Source organism: Lepidochelys kempii, chromosome 9, assembly GCF_965140265.1.
Source record: "Lepidochelys kempii isolate rLepKem1 chromosome 9, rLepKem1.hap2, whole genome shotgun sequence".
NCBI lineage: Eukaryota > Metazoa > Chordata > Testudines > Cheloniidae > Lepidochelys > Lepidochelys kempii.
In genome coordinates, this window is record NC_133264.1 from 2,578,596 (window position 1) to 2,599,557 (window position 20,962).

General features: G+C 47.3%; 1 protein-coding gene across 1 annotated transcript in view; it reads left to right on the plus strand.

Moving 5' to 3' along the window:
- The first annotated feature begins 6,615 nt into the window (after positions 1 to 6,615).
- MB21D2 (Mab-21 domain containing 2) overlaps positions 6,616 to 20,962 on the plus strand; it is an 82,723-nt gene continuing 68,376 nt past the window's right edge. The window contains exon 1 of the mRNA XM_073358727.1: positions 6,616 to 7,180. Within this exon, the coding sequence (XP_073214828.1) occupies positions 6,976 to 7,180 (205 nt within the window). The 5' untranslated portion in view covers positions 6,616 to 6,975. The remainder of the gene's footprint in view (positions 7,181 to 20,962) is intronic.

The window sequence follows — 20,962 nt, forward strand, 5'->3', positions numbered from 1 at the left end:
ATAATCAAGGTGGGCCATTTCCAGCACAAATCCAGGTTTTCTCACCCCCCCACCCCCATACACACACAAACTCACTCTCCTGCTGGTAATAGCTCATCCAAACTGACCACTCTCTCTACAATGTGCATGGTAATCAAGGTGGGCCATTTCCAGCACAAATCCAGGCTTTTGGAGGGGGGTGAGGGAGTGAGAGAACCTGGATTTGTGCAGGAAATGGCCCACCTTGATTATCATACACATTGTGAAGAGAGTGGTCACTTTGGATGGGCTATTACCAGCAGGAGAGTGAGTTTGTGGGGGGCGGGGGGCGAAGGGTGAGAAAACCTGGATTTGTGCTGGAAATGGCCCAACTTGATGATCACTTTAGATAAGCTATTACCAGCAGGACAGTGGGGTGGGAGGAGGTATTGTTTCATGGTCTCTGTGTGTATATAATGTCTTCTGCAGTTTCCACGGTATGCATCCGATGAAGTGAGCTGTAGCTCACGAAAGCTTATGCTCAAATAAATTGGTTAGTCTCTAAGGTGCCACAAGTCCTCCTTTTCTTTTTTCAATGGAGATGCATCTGCTCAGCCAGGGACTGAATTTGGCCCTTTGCTTTCAGTCAGTATCCTTGGTGATATAATTTATTAAGTGTTTCATGTCAGGGCTGTAAGAATAAAGGTGCAGTTTAACTGAATACAATGTCATATATTTGTGAATTTCCCAGACAGGAAGCACAATCCTCCCAATGGGTGGACCAAGGTAAACAGCACAGTACGTGGCAGATGATCATACAACCCCCAGGACAGCAGACTGAGCAATACATCCTCAGGCTGAAAAATTAGGCATTAAAAATATATATTGAGAAGAGAAGCAGTTGGGTCTAGTGGACAGAGCACTGGACAGGGAGCCAGGAGGCTGGGATTTTCTCAGTTTGGCCACAGACCTGCTATGTGACTTAGGATCAGTCACTTCCCCTTTCTGTGTCTCTCTCCTTTCATCTTGTCCTTTCACCTGTGTCTCCCACCTTTCACCGTGTCTGTTTAGATTGTAAGCATGGCACAATGGGGCCGTGAGCTCAGTTGTCCCTCTAGGCACTATCGCAATACAAATAATCACTAATGTCCTATAGAACAGCAGTTTTCACCCAGTGGTCGGAGTCTGCGGACTATGTCTAAGGCAGCGGTGCCCACACTTTTCCTCTCCCGCCCCCCCTTACCTGTAATGGAATGTGTCTGTGTCCCCGCCCCTCCCCAGCTGGGAGTGGAGTCGTGGCTGGGCCCGGGCCAGGAGCGGAGCCACAGCCAGGGGCTGGGGCTGGAGCAGAGTTGGGGGCAGAGTGGGACTGGGTGGTGCTCCTTCTCTGCGGGGGCTCGCCCAGGACCCACCACACCCCCAAAACATTCCTCCATAGGGAGGCATGCTCCACAGTTTGGGGACCACTGGTCTAAGGGGTCTGCAAAAAATATTAATTCTTTTCAGTCTCTCTCTATATACCGGGGTGGCCAAACTGGCTTGTGAGCCACGTGCAGCTCTTTTACAGTTAAAGTGCAGATCACGGAGCCCCTCACCCCCCACATTGTGTAATGCTGTTGCAAAAAAAGTGAACATCATTCTGGGCTGTATTAGCAGGAGTGTTGTTAGCAACACCCGGGAGTAATTCTTCTGCTCTACTCTGTGCTGATTAGGCCTCAACTGGAGTATTGTGTCCAGTTTTGGACACCACATTTCAGGAAAGATGTGGACAAATTGTAGAGTCCAGAGAAGAGCATCAAAAATGATTAAAGGTCTAGAAAGCATAACCTGTGAGGGGAGATTGAAAAAACTGGGTTTGTTTAGTGTGGAGAAGAGAAGACTGAGAGGGGACATGATAACAGTTTTGAAGTACATAAAAGGTTGTTACAAGGAGGAAGGGAAAAAATTGTTTTTCTTAAACTCTGGGGATAGGACGAGAAGCAATGGGCTTAAATTGCAGCAATTCCTAACTGTCAGGGTGGTTAAACACTGGAATAAATTGCCTAGGAAGGTTGTGGAATCTCAATCATTGGACATTTTTAAGAGCAGGTTAGACAAACACCTGTCAGAGCTGGTCTAGATAATACTTAGTCCTACCATGAGTGCTGGGGACTAGACTAGATGACCTCTCGAGGTCCCTTCCAGTTCTATGATTTTCCACCTACCGGACTTGGGCGGGGAGGAGCTTGGGGTTTCTGCCCTACAGTATGACAGGGTGGTAGGGCCCACAGGAGGAGCCTTGCCAGGGCTCGGGGCTTCGCCCCACTCTCGCTGAAGCCCTGAGCTCCAGCAGCTGCCTCCCCTGAGTGTGAAGCCTTGCCCACCACCCTGCCGCAGGGCAGAAGCCCGGAGCCTGGGGTAGATGTGCCCAGCTCTGGAACTTCTGAAGATTATCTCATGCGACTCGGAGGGGCAGTATGTCTGGCCACCCCGGATACATACAGCACATAGATTTCCCAAGGGGCTGGTGCCTCCCCTGGGAATTTCCAAAGGGTCCGCAGTGAGAAGTGGGTGAGCCCCTGGCTATCGGCCCGACTAGCAGGGGGCCCAGTGGCAGGAGGGAGACCCCCTAGAGTGCTGCTCTGGCTGAGGTTTAATTACAAGCCCGAGTCCTGGGGCCCATCTCCGAGTCCCTGGCCAGGGCTGGTCCCCGGGCGGTGGTGAGCTCGGGGCTCACCCCTCTCCTTGCCAGGGTGGTGCCAGGGATTTCCCTACACCCTTCCCCCCACCCCCGAATTTCCCCAACACCCCCTCCCCCCAGTTTTGTGAACTAGTTACATGCAGTGTTGCCAATTTAGTGATCGTTTGGAAATCTGAATTGAAATTGAAACATTAATACACACTTTAAAAGCATATACAGTGTGTGATAAAATATGTGTATCTGAAAAAGTATAATAGATTTTAAAAGTATGAATACAGACTAGCTTCCTTGTACAGCGTTTGTTTTTATGACCATGTCAGGGCATTCATTTCGGTGATGTTGGCCAACCTAATAATTTCAAATGATGATTTGTAAGCAAAGTGTAAATGAGCTCTCCCTGACAGCTAGTGATGAGCTGCGGGGAAAGGCTTCAGGACCAGATTGAATTTACATCCACACCTCATCTACCCAGGTATCCAGCAAACAGAGCTGCCTTGCCCAAGTGATAGATTTTGGCTGGGGTTGGGTTACAAATCACTTGAATGCGGGGGCCGGGGGGTGGTAATGACATGTTGTTGTTCTTATTGTCTGAGTAAAGGGCAGTAGAACTGTCCTGAGCCTCTGCTGATTGAGGGCACCAAGAGAGAGGGTGGGGACAGGTGTTTTGCTTGATGGTCTGCGTGAGTCACAAGTACGATTTGACCTGCCCCTCTCCACTGTTTAAAGACAGAGCTGATTAGGCTCCATAGAGAGTCTTTTGTTTTAAGTGATCACTACAGCATCCGAGGAAGTGAGCTGTCGCTCACGAAAGCTCATGCTCAAATAAATTGGTTAGTCTCTAACGTGCCACACGTCCTCCTGTTCTTTTTGCGAATACAGACTCACACGGCCGCTACTCACTGCAGCTGAAATCACTGATAATCAGGTCTAAGTGCTCAGACCGGCGGGGGGACAGCGTTTCTGTGGCAGAGACGGCCCAGCCTGCACCAGCAGCGCGGTTCCCCCTCTGAGAGCTCGGCTGAAATCACGGAGAATCAGGTCTAAGTGCTCAGACCGGCAGGGGGACAGCGTTTCTGTGGCAGAGACGGCCCAGCCTGCACCAGCAGCGCGGTTCCCCCTCTGAGAGCTCGGCTGAAATCACGGAGAATCAGGTCTAAGTGCTCAGACCGGCAGGGGGACAGCGTTTCTGTGGCAGAGACGGCCCAGCCTGCACCAGCAGCGCGGTTCCCCCTCTGAGAGCTCGGCTGAAATCACGGAGAATCAGGTCTCAGGGCTCAGACCGGCGGGGGGACAGCGTTTCTGTGGCAGAGACGGCCCAGCCTGCACCAGCAGCGCGGTTCCCCCACTGCGAGCTCGGCTGAAATCACGGAGAGCCAGTGGAACCTCAAGAGACCCACTGGCAGAGGTCACAGGGGCAGGTGGCAGCCGAAGGCGACGGCGCAGGGCCATGGGCCACAGCGCGATGGAGCGAACGGGGGCACAACGAACAACAGCGGCCAGAGCGAACCGTGAGCCGCTGGAGGAACGAGCAAGGCGCCTTCTTGCCCCCGACGTGGGAGGTGAACTCATGTGAAAGCACCTCTGAACTCTGAGTCCCCACTGACCAAGGACAACACCGGTGAGTGTTCAGGAGGCTGGTAAGAATGCTGGAGACACAACACAGTTCATGCGAACCAACATGGCCGCGGCATCCTACTTTCTATAAAGCAAGAGATGCCGCACACTGCGAACTGTTGGCCAAAGTTAAGTGCATTGACACTTGTTCATCCTGAAGTTGAACACTGGTTCCAAACAAGACCAGCAAATGCTTGTTATCTTTCTGCAAGAAACTCCGCTGACCCGCTAGATGCATGTTGTGCAACAGTGAAAGATTCAACAGTTGAAAAAGTGAATACCTCTCTCACCACATTCAAAAAAATTGCAGACATGGCTAATAAATGCACCGATGCAAACGGGCATCAAGTATTAAGTCATTGTGTACGTTATCTTGATGTCAGCGGTAGGCCAGTAGATGCATTTCTAGATGTTCAAATTACAGAAGACACATCGGCTGCATCTGTGACAACCCACATCTTAGAGTTAAATGCTTGTCAATTGGACCCCAAAGAGATGGCTGCTTGTGCATTTGATGGAGCTGCAAACTTCTCTGGAAGACATGGTGGAGCAAAGCTTTGCTCAGAGAAAAGTGTAACCCTAGTTTCTCCAATACACACTGCAGAGGCCATCTACTCCAAGTAGCACTAGTACGAGCTGCAGACTCTTCAAAAGACATTTTAAAAGCTATAAATTTAATGTCTTCATTATATTCTTTTTTCAGCAAGAGTCCAAAAAGAATATCTTGGACAATATAGAAGATACACTGGGACTGAAGTTCAAATTAGTCCAATCTGGGAAAACCCTCTGGCTTTCTCATGAACGATCCCTGGCTGTTGTCTTAAAATTACTCCAGCCATTATTACTGACTTTGGGAAGTATCTACCAAGATGCGATGGAGCTAAGTAGTGAGGCTGGTGGATTACTTTTGCTACTACGTTCAGAGAAGACTATTGCCATTCTCTCTCTTGCAAGTCTCTTCTTGAAACCACTTGGGTCACTAAACAATGCCATCCAGGCATCTGCTACAACAGTAGTAGATCTTTGTTCAGCAATAGAAGCTACATTTGGATCAATCAGAGAGCTATCCATTGAAAAAATACTGGAAGAAGCAAAGACTTCAGTCCAGAAGTTGACTAATGAAAGCATTTATATTGAATCCTTAAGTGAAGAGGACAAGAAGTGTTTGTTAAGACAACTGAAAAAGTACACAGACTTGATTCTTAAAAATCTACAACAGCGACTTCCAGATTCTGCTCAACTGCTACGTAGCTTTTACAGATCCCTGTCCTATAAAACACCGACAGCTGAGTGGAGTGAGGCACGACTAGCAATGGGGCTGCCATGTGCTCAGGACGGAATAGAGAATTTGAACACACAGTGGACGATCATACGACAAATGAATGAAGATTTGACTTCAACCTCTTTTTTATCATCGCTAGTGGCTCGACCCAATCTTTGTGCTCTGTTTCCTGGGATGAAAGAAGTGGGAATTCATCTCTTGCTCCTCCCAGTCACAACAGCTACAGTGGAGTGTTCTTTTGCCTCATTGAATAGAATTTTGTGTTCTGAAAGAAGTCGCCTTCTGCCTGATTATGTGAATGAACTAATGAGCATATCACTTGAAGGAATGGAAGTACCAGACACATAAGAAGCCACCAAAGATGAACGCATTGCATTCAAGAAGTTAATTAACAGAGTTGTGCAAAATTATAACAAGAAACCAAGAAGGATGTAGATGTCGTGCTTCATAGAAGGCTTGAGTAACCAACTTTAATTTGAAAGTAGCTATGCTTGAACAAAAAAAGTCAGAAACAGACTTCAAAGAGAAACAGCAGAACTAAAATTCATTTGCAAATTTAACACCATTAATCTGGGCTTGAATAGGGACTGGGAGTGGCTGGCTCATTACAGAAGCAGCCTTGCCTCTCCTGGGATTGACACCTCCTCCTCTGTTATTGGGAGTGGACCACATCCACCGGGCTCCCATTGGCCCTGTCAGCACTGGTTCTCCACTTGTCAGGTAACTCCCTTCCCTTCTTGTGTCAGTATATTGATGTCTGCGGCTGTAACTTTCACTCCATACAGCTGAAGAAGTGAGGTTTTTGAAAGCTTATGCCCAAATAAATCTGTTAGTCTTTCAGGGGCCACTGGACTCCTTGTTGTTTTTGTGGATACAGACTAACACGGCTATCCTCCCCCCCCCCCCCATTTAATTTGTGTGAGGCTTTTAAAACGTGAGTTAAAGCTAATAAAACGGTTATGAAACCTTTTTCAGTTTTTACTAGGGGTGCCATAGACCCCCCCCTTCCCCTCACAGTCTCACCCCCCCCCCATCAGCCCTGACCCCCCCCCCCCATTTCAATTCCTGGGGAAGACACTGGGCGGTGCCCTCGGGCCGGGCCAGGTCTGGGGGCGCCCGCCCCGCTTTTCAGGCCGCACGGAGCCAGCTCCGGAGGAGCCGCCCCGCATCCCGCGCCCCGCCCCGGGCTGGATTCGGAGCAGGCGCCGGCGTCCACACGGGCTCGGCTGGAATCGGCTCCGCGGCGCCGCCGGGCTCGCGTCGGCAGCGGCAGCCGCTTGTTGCTCTGCGCGCTGGTGGCTGTCACATTGTGTCCAGCTCGCCCGCTCGCGGGGGGGGAGGCTCGGGCTGCCGAGCTCGCCGCCGCCAGGGGAGCCCCGAGCCCGGGCCCGCCGAGAGAGGCTCGCTGCTGCTGCTGCTCCGGCGTCTCCTGTGCACGAAGATGGCGGCGCCGCTCGCCAGCAAGCCCGGACCCCTGGGCGCTCCCTGCAAGCCCGCCGGCCCCGAGCTCGATTTCAGGTCCGGAGCCCGCACGGAGGAATTGAACAAACTCATCCAGGAATTCACCAAGCACGACCAGCGGGAGTACGACGACCAGCGAGCCCTGGAGATCCACACGGCCAAAGACTTCATCTTCTCCATGCTCGGTGAGCGGGGGGCGTGGGGGGCTCCGGACCAGCCTGGGCTGCGGGGATGGGGGTCGGGGGTTGATTTGTTGCAGGTTGAGGTGGTGTCTCCCCCCCCCTTTTTTTTTAAATTAAAACTCTCTCTCCTGTCCCCCGTGCGAGTGCATGACACACCTTCCTTCCTGGCGGTAGGTGTGCAACCCCCGAGCTGGTGGGGGGCTGATTGAGATGCACACTCGTGGCTTTGGGAGGGGAGGGGGTGAGGCGAGGCCACTCTGGCGCTCCCTGTTATTTATTTATTGTTCTTTTCATGTCTGGAGGCTACTGATATATTTGCAGGTCACGGGTATAGTTGTAGCCAGATGGATTCGTTGCTAGCACTCTCCCATGAGCTGTGTTTCTAGGCTTGGTTGCAAAACTTGCTAAGGTATAAATTATCCTGTGGAAGGGACCCTGGCTGCGCTGGAGAATTCTAGTTTGCATGTAACTTTCATTCATCACGGGTGGGGGGATTCTTAAATGATACTAAAACAAATGGCAAACCACACCACTGCTTAAATCACCCATGTTGTTGAATGACAAAAGAGTTAGCACAGATGAAATGCAGAGTGACTAACGTTTTAACTGCACCTGCAGTCACTGATGAATATTTACCCTGCATTGGTTAAAAATTATTCATCTAAACAGAAACCTTTAAAATAGGAAAGGATCCTTTGTAATGGACCTTGAAACCAAGCTTTCAGGTTTACATCAGCGTCACGAGCACTTTTTCATTAAACTGATAGAAGAGTGAAACATATATTTGGCAGGTTCAAAGTTTTATCTGATATTCAAGAGTCTGGGGTCAAGCCATTGAAATAGAATGTAGGGTCAATAAATAGCTCTGTGCTTCAAGGTGTGTCTCTTTCTTTCTCTCCAGTCCATAATATATGTAACTAAATAGGTAAAGTACATATGCATGTGTGTGGCTGCACAGAATCAATTTATTAATAATTAATCTATACCGCATTTGTATATGAAAACATGCTAGCATATTCCAGAAATCGCTAACTGATCACTTCCTCTTTTGTCATAAATGTACAGTGCTTACATTAAACAAGTGACTACCTGCTGAACTCTGGTTATCTAGGATGACTAGCTAATGAGTAAACGCTTGCTTTGGGATTCAGATAGTCAATATTATCATAGGGCCTAATCACATCAGCCACGCTATCAGAGGCTCGTTCACCTGCACATCTACCAATGTGATAGATGCCATCATGTGCCGGCAATGCCCCTCTGCCATGTACATTGGCCAAACCGGACAGTCTCTACGTAAAAGAATAAATGGACACGAATCAGACGTCAAGAATTATAACATTCAAAAACCGGTCAGAGAACACTTCAATCTCTCTGGTCACTCGATTACAGACCTAAAAGTGGCAATTCTTCAACAAAAAAACTAAAAAACAGACTCCAACAAGAGACTGTTGAATTGGAATTAATTTGCCAACTGGACACAATTAATTTAGGCTTGAATAAGACTGGGAGTGGATGTGTCGTTATGCATCCAATAAAGTGAGCTGTAGCTCACGAAAGCTTGTGCTCAAATAAATTTGTGAGTCTCTAAGGTGCCACAAGTACTCCTTTTCTTTTTTGCGGATACAGACTAACACGGCTGCTACTCTGAAACCTACACAAAGTAAAACTATTTCCACGTGTTTGTTCCCCTCCCCCCTCCCCCCCCCACTGTTCCTCAGACGTTCTTGTCAACTGCTGGAAATGGCCCACCTTGATTATCACTACAAAAGGTTCCCCCCCTGTCCCCCGCTCTCCTGCTGGTAATAGCTCACCTTACCTGATCACTCTCCTTACAGTGTGTATGGTAACACCCATTGTTTCATGTTCTCTGCATATATAAAATCTCCCCACTGTATTTTCCACTGCATGCCTCCGATGAAGTGAGCTGTAGCCCACCAAAGCTTATGCTCTAATCAATGTGTGAGTCTCTGAGGTGCCACAAATCCACATATTTTTTTTCTTTTTCATGTAAGGCTGGAGAGAATGTAACTCACTAATTTTGGCTTGAGAACAAGGGCAAAGCACTGAAATGCTGCCTGGCACGGGTTATAACCGCGGTTTGTGGGTGGGTTTTCTTTTTCCTGCTTCCTTTTTAAAAAAAAAACCAAAAAACAACCCCTCCCTGCATGGAATTCTGGCCCCAGTGAAGTCAATGGGAGTCTTGCCATTCTCGCCAGTGAGGCCAGGGTTCCACCCACTATCGTGATCTGACAAACCTCTCCGCTGGGATTGTGTGGGGAAAACATCAACAAGTAGAAATGAGTGACCGCCTCACAATAACTTGTCGGCAAAGCTCTTTGGTTTGTAAATAGCAACAGCATCTTTCAGAACTGCCAGACCATGCAGAAGAGAACACCGTAGCCTTTCTTCGCCTTTACGTCTCCCCTCCCCCAGGCAGACATTGGGTGTGAGTACAGAAATTCGCACGGCACCACACCTTCTAGTTCTTCCTAGCCATCCTGACGGCCAGCTGCTCAGGATAGATCAGAAACTCTTGGATATTTGGTGCTTACACAAATTAACAAAGCTTCACTGCCCATATAATGCCCAAGGGGGACTGCTTCAGCTGTAATTGTGGAGTCTGAAATCTATCCGAATATACATCAATCACTTTCTGTCAGAATGCTGCGTGTACAACTCTGCAGGCTGAAGCATGCTGTTACATACTGACATGGGGTTTTCACAGAAGCTATGTTCTCTCATACGTCATGTTGGGCAGGTTTTGCTTGAGTCCCATCTTCAAAATTAAACCACTTCCAGTGGAAGGAATTTTGCCAGAGAAAGGACTCCAGGCTCAGACCCCGTGGAAGAATACCCTCTCGCATCGGTATTTAAAAGGTTGAATTTCTTGCTTCCCTGTCCCATACCCTTTTTCTCCCTAGCTATTGGACAGCTGAGCTCTGGAAGAGTTAATGAACTGCTGTTCTGCTACCTCAGACCTGGTACCGGGGTCCCAACAGCCCGTGTCCCCAAACGCTAGGGAAGATGTTTGTAGCTGCAGCCTTCTGACTCTGACCTAGATGGAGCAGGCGTTTGGATTGTGGTAACACAACTCGACGCTTTCCCAAAGAGCTCGCAGTCCTGTTAATCACGTAGCACTGAAAGTGTGCGCGCGGGGGAGCCCCTACTGGGTAAGTTTCCCTGTTTATGCTGAGCGTCACTTGAGGATTGTTTGAAGTTTAGCTGCATGGTTGTATTTTCTGTTTGTTAAGTGACAGAGATGGGTGGGGCTTGCATAATTAGGGTCCTAAATGGGGAAAATTGGGGAGGAAGAATGGTCTTGTACTATTGGGACTTTGGAGATCAGGGTCTAACTTTTAGCTCTACCACTGACTTCTGTGAGACCTTGGACAAGACGCTTATACTCGCTCTCAGGTCTCTGTGGATAGGTTTAGGAAAGCAGTGGTTCCCGACCTCACGGTGCTGTTGTGATGATGATTTCTCAGTGCCTGACAAGTGTCCTGGATACTGTTGTGATGGCGACCACATTAGTATCTAGATAAAATAGTCCTATTGGGGTGTTCATCCAAGGCGGGACTGTTCCCTCCAGAACAGCTGGAGTTGTGGTTATCGCTGCCTCCTACGTTTGCCAGAGCGGTTCAGTTCTTCTTTTGTTCGCAGCCCTTTGCGTAGAATCTTCCTTGATCCACAGCTAATTCCTCTCTGGGGCCTGAATAAAAACGTGCCATGATGCCCAGATGTGCTGTGAACTGTTAAAACCATACGCTGAGCTCTTGGGAACAGGAGTCCTGAGTACGAAACCAAGCTCTGACGTTCCTAGGACTGCGGCTGCCGCCTCAGACTAGCCTGTGGTCGGTTTCTTAGGGGTCCTGACTCTTAGATTCTTTTCTTTCTAAGGGTGCTGACAGCCTTAAGTAGATCTGTAACTGTCCCTTTGTTCCAGGTGGGCATAGACTTGCTCATAGCCATATAGAGAAGGGGTGCGGGGTTACTCATGATGATCCTTTAGTGAGGCCATTTTCACAAACCTTGACTGTTTTGCTTGTTGCCTAAATAGGTCTAGTCTCCACAGGAGGGAAGGGACAAAACCTCAGCTCCACACAGCTTTGGGGTGGGAGGGGGGTGTGTGTCCGTGCGTGCAAGTCCAAACGTTGCAGCCTGAGTCTATTGACAATCTCATGGGCGTTCAAAAGGGTGGTGGTGGTTCTGTCCTCTGACACTGGGCAGGTGGTCGGGCAGGTAAGATTTTCCGAAGCAGCTCATATGAGTTTGCAGGCTGAGTCCCAGTGACTTTCTGTGAGCCCTTTGACCTTGTCTACGTTTACAAGGGCTTGCTGGGATAGATGTACTGAGGGAGCTATACCAGAAAACCTCCCCAGGGGAGAGAGACAGCTTATCCAAGTGAAAGGACACTCCTGCTGGTGTGACTGCAGCTACACCAGGGCTTTGTTGGCATAGGTATATTGGTTAGAATGGTGGTCTTGCCACACCCTGTGGTCCCGTCCCGCAACTCGCTTCTAACAAGCACAGCTAGGCCAGTAAAATTGTCTCATGTAGATCCTGCCTTAGGCTCAAAGATACTTCTGTTAAGCACTCTCGGAAATGTTACCCACTGTCTGTTGTAGGTGAGAGAGAGACTTTGATTGTGGTCCTGTACTGAGGAGCAGAAATAGCTACCAGAGTGGAATGATCTCTCTGGAGTCAAGATTTTGTTCCTCCCTCTTTTGCAAGAGAGGCCAATCACGATAGGAGCCTACCGTACTCTGAGGTCTGTATTACTAAACACCTCTTACTGATGTGCCTCTGTGCTATTGCATACATACCGCACAGCTGTTAAAAATAACCTTCTTCTGCATCACAGTATCCTTCGTCTCTGGCTTTTGCTGGATCCCTCTCCCTGCAGGCCCTGAGTGTCTGGGTTTATATTTAAGGCTGTCCCTTGGGTGCAGAAAATGGTAGCTGTCTCCAATACAAAATCCTGATGGAAACAAGGCATAGGTAGCTCGTACCTCGATGTAGCTAGTTGAAGTCAACCCTATCCTTATGCTGCCCCCCCTCCGGGGAATACTGTGATGTGGGCTAGTCAAGATTTAAAAGACGTGGCTTGTCTCTTTTATCTCAATATAAAAACCCTGCACCTTTTGTGCAGTGAAGGCAGCCTGAGAAGCTTTATCCTACCTGCCTCTGAGACAGGTGAGCGAATGAGCTGGAGAAGTCACTCGGCTACTATTTTGAAACGTTAGGTGGTGGTGCAGGCGGTTTAGTTTAATAGCGAAGAACGTGTCTTCCGGGCACAAAAATTCTCAAGGCAGGGTTGTCAAGAACTTGCCCAACACCCGTTCTTAAAGGCCGGGGAAATATTTGTAAAGGATTTTGGGAATTCTTGCCAAGCCTAATTATGCTTTAAAGGCAATTGATAATTATGTTCCTACAGAAGGATGGTAACTAGGATACGTGAATTGTTTTGTTTTTTTTTCTCTTCCACGTGACTTTGCATGAACACCTAGCGCGAACGCAGCATAAACAAGACAGATGCGATTAGCAGACTTGGAATGTTTCTAGCCTGGAAACAAGTTGTTCCGCTTGCTCTTAGCCAGCTGGTTAGTTTTATTTAGTAGATCCAAATCAAAGGGGCAGCAGAAATAAGGAACATAAGTGGTGGAGTTGCTTAGGAAGGGGGGTGGGGGGTTAAACTTTGCAATTCTAGGAAACACTTCCACTGGAAGATTTTTTCTCTAGTATGCAAAAATGTCTCTCTAGGAAAGCTATTGGTGGCAGCTCTGAAGCTTAATGGGCATTTCTGGGGGCTCTGCTCTGCAGCTTGGCCATTATTTCTCTTGTTAATCACTGCAGAGGAGACGTTAGATTTAATTCTAGTTTTGAAGGTTTTCTTTTCACACATTCAGACCAATGCAGTGTTCCTGCCGGTCCATACAAGATCTGGCAATGTGCAGGGTTTCCTTCGGGGTCCATGGCTATAATTGCACCCCACTTCAAAAGTATTTTACAATCGGAAAACGGGGCTCTAGCCAAATTGCAGCTTGTTTGTCACAGAATCGTAGGACTGGAAGGGACTTCAAGAGGTCATCTAGTCCAGTCCCCTGCACTCGTGGCAGGACTAAGTCCTCATAGTTATCAAGTGACCACAACCAGAATTGTCTGTCCCTCCTCAGACTCTCAAGCCCCCAAACACCGGGGAGACCTGGGTAGTATGGAAGGCAGATTTGAACAACACTTACTTTTGACTTTGCAGACACCAAACCTCTGCTTGTTTTCCCTATCACTGAACCCTGTATCAAGTCCACGGACAGGTGGTATCTAAGTTGTGTCTAAATCTTGCCGATTCCATCTGCATAATGTCTCTGGGGTCTTGTCTACACTACAGAGAAAAGTTGATCTAAGCTACGCAATTTGAGTTACAGGAATAGCGTAACTCAAGTTGACATAGCTTAGATCTATTTACCGCGGGGTCCACACTACATGATACTGACGGGAGACACTCTCCCGTTGACTCCCCTTACTCTTCTTGATCCGGTGGAGTACAGGAGTCGACGGGAGAGCTATCTGCAGTCAATTTAGCGGGTCCTCACGAGCCCCGCTAAATCGACCGCTCATGCATCGATCGCTGCACGTCGATCCCCCAGTGAGTATAGACAAGCCCTAAGGTACAGCCTTTACTGTCCACCCACACAGCTCAAACTCCTTGTCCAGGCTCTCGTCTCCTGTTTCAATTACCACAACATCCTTTTCTCTGGCCTTGACAAATGCAGTCTTGCCCCGCTCATCCATTCAGAGTGCAGCTGCGAAGATCGCTTACGTAGCTTATGGCTTTGAGCATGTCGCCCTCTCTGCATCCCTCCACTGGCTCCCTCTTTCTCGCAGCAAACACAGATTACTTCTTTTCGCTTTCAAGGCTCTTCACGGGCTGTCTTCACCCCACCCATCATCACTCGTTCAGCATTGAGATGTCTACTCTTGCCTCTGATCGGCCCATGATCTCAGCCTCCGTCACTCACTTGTTAAATTTTCAAGCAAGCACCATCATGCTTTCTCCCATGTTGACCTGCAAGCTGGTGAGGAGCTCCCTGTAGGCATCCACGAAGCTACCTTGTTATCCTCCTTCAGATTCCTCCTGGAAACTCTCCGTTTCCATGATGCCTCCAAACAACACGACAGTGGCTAGGCTCTTGGTGTGCCGAGGCCACTGCGTCACATGCTGACCAATGCTGTCCCGTGTGCGCCTCCATCCATCTGTACCCATCTGTTGTCTCCTTTTACTTAGGTTATAAGCTTTGGGAGAGGGGACTGTTTTTTTTTCTTCTGTTTGGACAGTGCCTAGCACAGTGGGGTCCTGGGCCATGACGAGGGCTCCTATGTAGTAGAACAATACAAATAAACAGTGACAGCATGTCCACTTGGAACTTCATGGCAGCAGCAGCAGGGGTAGAATCCAGATCCCACTGTTTTTCAAGCACCATACCTACCCTTTGACCTAAGGAAAATTGCTGTTGGCAATATAGGGCCTATGCCCCAGAGTTGAGTGATTCTGATTGTGTCCAGGAGACGGCAGCGATAGATGCTAGCCTGTTCATTGGAATACATAGCTGACATTAAAACAAATCCTGGAACTACCAAAATGAGATTAATGGTTTGGGGAGGAAAGAACCATATCCTTTACAATTCTTCAGCCCTTCTTTTCAAGCAGGAGTTCCTTCCTGAGCTAAACTCCCCTTGATCTGAATTGGGAAGGGGGCGGGGGAAGGGGAATCACGTTGCACACTTTGGAAAAAACCCACCTTAATTCTGCCCCGCTCTTCACCACCAATTGCCTACCATTCATCTAGTAAGGAGATACATCTCTCTCTCTGGGCAGTGTTTTTTTTAAATAGCCTCTGTTTATAAATGAAAATGTAATAATCTTCTGTTCGGTAAAGAAGTTATGTGCTACCTTAGTTGAATTATTGGGGCACTGTGCGATTTGCGGTTTGTGGGTGTTCGGGGCCGTGTGGCTGGAGTGGATTGGGAGGGACGGAGCCAGGCGGCTGCTCATTCTGTGGCAGACCTGGGGAGCTGTGACGGGCACTGTTGCACGGGGGATATCTTTCAGCGTGGATGTGCGCACACCAGAGCTTGCTTACTGAGGGAGGATGAATTGTCCCAGCTGGCTGGTGGATGGGAAATGACTCTTGGGCAGATGTATCAAACCGCCAGCCCCAGGACTCTGATCTGTGGGTCTGTACGTGCAGCGATCTTGAGTTTACCTGGCCTGATCCCTACTCTGCGTGTACTCCTTTTGGATACATCCTCTCTCGTTTTCAAAGACCTGTTTCAGTGGATCTCCTCTCTGTCTTCTGCAGTAGCTTAAATTAGAAGGAACAAACCTTCCTTGAACTGATTTGTTAAACACACGCGTCAAAGGTACCCTTGATGCTAAGTGAAGTACAGTGGTCTTATTAATGTGCTGTCTTTCATCTGTCAGACAGTATGATTTAGTCTAATTTAGAGCATTAATTAAAGTACAGTTCATGCACTTCGTGCTGATTGGGCTGGTGCGGAAAGTACAATGCTCTGAATGAGGAGCGATTACTTAATGTTAAGATGCAGAAACCACGAGGCGGGGATCTGGACTAGCTTTTCTTCCCTCCTGCTCCTTTCCAGGCCTCTTTGGAGAGGAGGCTGCTAATAGTGCTGTGCTGCCTGGCTTCCGGGCATAGAACAATGGAGACTGATGACACCAACTTGAATCACTGCTTCATAGACTGTAGTTAAGGCATTGGACTGGGAATCCTCAAACCTGGGTTCGGTTCCCAGCCCTACCCTAGTTGGGCAAGTGCCTGAGTCTATTGACTTTCAATGGGATTGGGGCATTTTTGGAAACTTTACCTGTCTGTGCCTCAGTTGCCCGTCTGTAAAATGGGGATAACAATTCTTCCTCTACTTGTGCAGCCTGTTCGGCTTGGTAGTGTCGGGCTGGCTTGGTGTGTCTGTGTATGGCCTACTGCAAGGGGCTGTCATCTTGGTTGGGGTCTCTACAGGCTGTTGTAATGTCAGAAATGAGATGCAACTGCAGGAATATGACAGTTGTGGCCCAGAACTGCTAGCGACCATGTTCCAGGCAATGTTGAAAGGGAATAACATTTTGAAGACTAAGATCATGACCTTTAAGAAGAATACTTCAGTTTGCTGTACAATTAGTCTAAAATACAGCAACTCCGCATTGCATAGCTGCAGGTCTTGAGCAGTAGGACACTGTATGGCAGTTCTTTCTGCTAAGGCTGTGGTGAGGCCATATCTGGCTTAGGGCATGCATTACTGACCAGCCAGCTCCAGAAAGTATTCAAAGAAACACTGGAGGAAGGTACTGATGCACCCTCCTTGTGTGCTGATCGAGTGGCTTGGCCTCAGAGAGAGGTTACAAAGTGACCTACTTATTAAGGTCTAGCAAATAATCCTAGATCTTATGCAGTAGGTTCCCAAAGCTCCTTACAAACTGCAGTTAAAAGTACGGTCCTGGCTTCAGCTGGAGCTGGTGTGGAATGTGTGGGTCCAAGCTCACAGAGCAGCAGGGAACAGCAATCTGGGACAGAAAGTGGTAACTATCATATATTGTTGAAACCACGGATACCGGTGTGGGTAACCACAAGGACACAGGAAAGAGTGTGATCACACTGTGTGACAAACTCGCAGCCTGCAGCTGTGATTTGAGATATGAAAAGTGGAAGTGGTTGAATGTAGGGTTTTTCCTTTTCCAAGCGCATCATGCTACGTGGAATACTCCCACCTCTCGGCACAGTGGGCACTCATTAATGAAAGTTAGCTTGTCCAGAATTGCTGAGAACGCACAGAACTACTGAGAGGTACAACCTGTGTTCCTGCCACAAAGCAGGAGAGCTTGGCCTGAGATACTAGCCCATGTGCTTTCGTTCTAAAACGTCTCTAGCACTCCTAGAGTGGCACAGCTGTACCGATGCAGCCGTGCCACTGTAAGATCGCTCGCGTAGCCGCTCCATGCCGGCGGGAGAGCTCTCCCACCAACGTAGTGCTGATGATATGGCCTTAGCTTTTCCACGCATATGGTGGGACCTTTTGAGATTTTGCTAAGAACCGGCCTTGAGGGAAGGAGGTTAGTCAGTGTGCCCCTGTACAGAAAGTTTGTGACTGTAAGGATTGTGTTTCCTTACTAATCATTCCTTCGTAGTCTCAAAGGTTCGGACAAACGCAATTAACTTCTCTGCTTCTCTTCTGCCCATTAAATCACTGCTTCTTGGGGCAGCGAGTCCTGGAACCCACAAGAGGAGAGGCAATTCTTGATTTAGTCCTATGTGGAGCACAGGATCTGGTCCAAGAGGTGAATAGAGCTGGACCGTGTGGTAATAGTGACCATAATATAATTATTTAACATCTCTGTGACGGGGAAAACACCACAGCAGCCCAACACTGTAGCATTTAATTTCAGAAAGGGGGACTACACAAAAATGAGGAAGTTAGTTTAACAAAAATTAAAAGGTACAGGGCCAAAAGTGAAATCCCTGCAAGGTGCGTGGAAACTTTTTAAAGACACCATAATAGAAGCTCAACTTAAATGTATACCCCACATTAAAAAACACCATAAGAGAACCAAAAAAGTGCCACCGTGGTTAAACAACAAAGTAAAAGAAGCAGTGAGAGACAAAAAGTGCAAGTTTAAATCCTAGTGAGGAAAATAGAAAGGAGCATAAACTCTGGCAAATGAAGTGTAAAAATATAATTAGGAAGGCCAATAAAGAATTTGAGGAACAGCTCGCCAAAGACTCAAAAAAATTAATAGCAATTTTTTTTTTACGTACATCAGAATCAGGAAGCCTGCTAAGCAACCAGTGGGGCCACTGGACGATCGAGATGCTAAATGATCACTCAAGGACGATAAGGCCATTGCGGAGAAACTACATGAATTCTTTGCATCGCTCTTCGTGGTTGAGGATGTGAGGGAGATTCCCAAACCTGAATCTTTTTAGGTGACAAATCTGAGGAACTGTCCCAGATTGAGGTGTCATTAGAGAAGGTTTTGGAACAAATTGACAAACTAAACAGTAATAAGTCACCAGGACCAGATGGTCTTCACCCAAGAATTCTGAAGGAACTCAAATGTGAAATTGCAGAATTACTAACTATAGTCTGTAACCTATCATTTAAATTAGCTTCTGTACCAAATGACTGGAAGATAGCTAATGTGACACCAATTTTTAAAAGTGCTCTAGAGGTGATCCCGGCAATTACAGGCCTGTACGCCTGACTTTAGTACTGGGCAAACTGGTTGAAACTATAGTAAAGAAGAGAATTGTCATACACATAGATGAACATAATTAGCTGGGGAAGAGTCAACATGGTTTTTGTAAAGAGAAATCATGCCTCACCAATCTACTAGAACTCTTTGAGGGGATCAGCAAGCATGTGGACAAGGGGGATCCAGTGGAGATAGTGTACTTAGATTTTCAGAAAGTCACTGAGAACGTCCCTCACCAACGGCTCTTAAGCAAAGTAAGCTGTCATGGGATAAGAGGGAAGGTCCTCTCATGAACTGGTAACTGGTTAGAAGATAGGAAACAAATGGTAGGAATAAATGGTCAGTTTTCAGAATGTAGAGAGGTAAATAGTGGTGTCGCCCAGGCGTCTGTACTAGGACCAGTCCTATTCAACATATTCATAAATGATCTGGAAAAAGGGGTAAACAGTGAAGTGGCAAAATTTTCAGATGATACAAAACTACTCAAGATAGGTAAATCCAAGGCAGACTACGAAGAGCTACAAAAGGATCTCTCAAAACTGGGTGACTGGGTAACAAAATAGCAGGTGAAATTCAGTGTTGATAAATTTCAGAGTAACAGCCGTGTTAGTCTGTATTCGCAAAAAGAAAAGGAGTACTTGTGGCACCTTAGAGACTAACCAATTTATTTGAGCATAAGCTTTCATGAGCTACAGCTCACTTCATCAGATGCTTATTGTGGAAAGTTTAGAAGATCTTATTATATACACACAAAGCATGAAAAAATACCTCCTCCCACCCCACTCTCCTGCTGGTAATAACTTATCTAAAGTGACCACTCTCCTTACAATGTGTATGATAATCAAGGTGGGCCATTTCCAACACAAATCCAGGTTTTCTCACCCCTTCCCCCCCCCCCCCCTCTACAAACTTACTCTCCTGCTGGTAATAGCTATTTTACAACAAAAAAACTTCAAATCCAGACTCCAGCGAGAAACTGCTGAATTGGAATTCATTTGCAAATTGGATACAATTAACTTAGGCTTGAATAGAGACTGGGAGTGGCTTAGTCATTATGCAAGGTAGCCTATTTCCCCTTGTTTTTTCCTACTCCCCTCCCCCCAGACATTCTTGTTAAACCCTGGATTTGTGCTGGAAATGGCCCACCTTGATTATCATACACATTGTAGGGAAAGTGGTCACTTTAGATAAGCTATTACCAGCAGGAGAGTGGGGTGGGAGGAGGTATTTTTTCATGCTTTATGTGTATATAATAAGATCTTCCAAACTTTCCACAGTATGCATCTGATGAAGTGAGCTGTAGCTCACGAAAGCTTATGCTCAGATAAATTGGTTAGTCTGTAAGGTGCCACAAGTGTTGATAAAGTAATGCACATTGGCAAACACAACCCGAAGTATACATATAAAATGATGGGGTCTAAATTAGCTGTTACCACTCAAGAAAGAGATCTTGGAGCCATTGTGGATAGTTCTCTGAAAACAGCCGAGCTCCATCCTCTTTGGAACCCCCCTTCGGGTAGTTAAAGGCTGTGATCAAATCCCCCTCACTCTTCTCTTCTGCAGACTAAATAAACCCAGTTCCGTAAGCCTCTCCCCATAAGTCATGTGCCCCAGCCCCCGATTATTTTCGTTGCCCTCTGCTGGACTCTCTCCAATTTGTCCGCATCCTTTCTGTAGTGTGGGACCCAAAACTGGACACAATACTCCAGGTGTGGCCTCACCAGTGCCGAATAGAGGGGAATAATCACTTCCCTTGGTCTGCTGGCAATGCTCCTACTACTGCAGCCCAATATGCCGTTAGCTTTCTTGGCAACAAGGGCACCCTGCTGACTCATATCCAGCTTCTCATCCACTGTAATCTCCAAGTCCTTTTCTGCAGAACTGCCGCTTAGCCAGTTGGTCCCCATCCTGTAGTGGTACATGGGATTCTTCTGTCCTAAGTGCACTTGTCCTTGTTGAACTTCATCAGATTTCTTTTGGCCCGATCCTCCAATTTGTGTAGGTCACTCTGGACCCTATCCCTACCCTCCAGTGTATCTACCTCTCCCCAGAGTTTAGTGTCATCCACGAACTAACTGTGGGTGCAATCCATCCCATCATCCAGATCATTAATGAAGATGTTGAACAATGCTGGGAATCATTAAGAAAGAGATAGAAAATATCATATTGCCTCTATATAAATCCATAGTATGCCCACATCTTGAATACTGCGTGCAGATGTCACCACATCTCAAAAAAGATATATTGGAAAAGGTTCAGAAGAGGACAACAAAAATGATTAGGGATATGGAACAACTGCCATATGAGGAGAGATTAATAAGGCTGGGACTTTTCAGCTTGGAAAAGAGACGACTAAGGGGGGATGTGATAGAGATCTATAAAATCATGACTGGTGTGGAGAAAGTATTTAAGGAAGTGTTATTTACTCCTTCTCATAACACAAGAACTTAGGGTCATCAAATGAATTTAATAGGCAGTAGGTTTAAAACAAATGGAAGTATTTTTTCACACAACACACA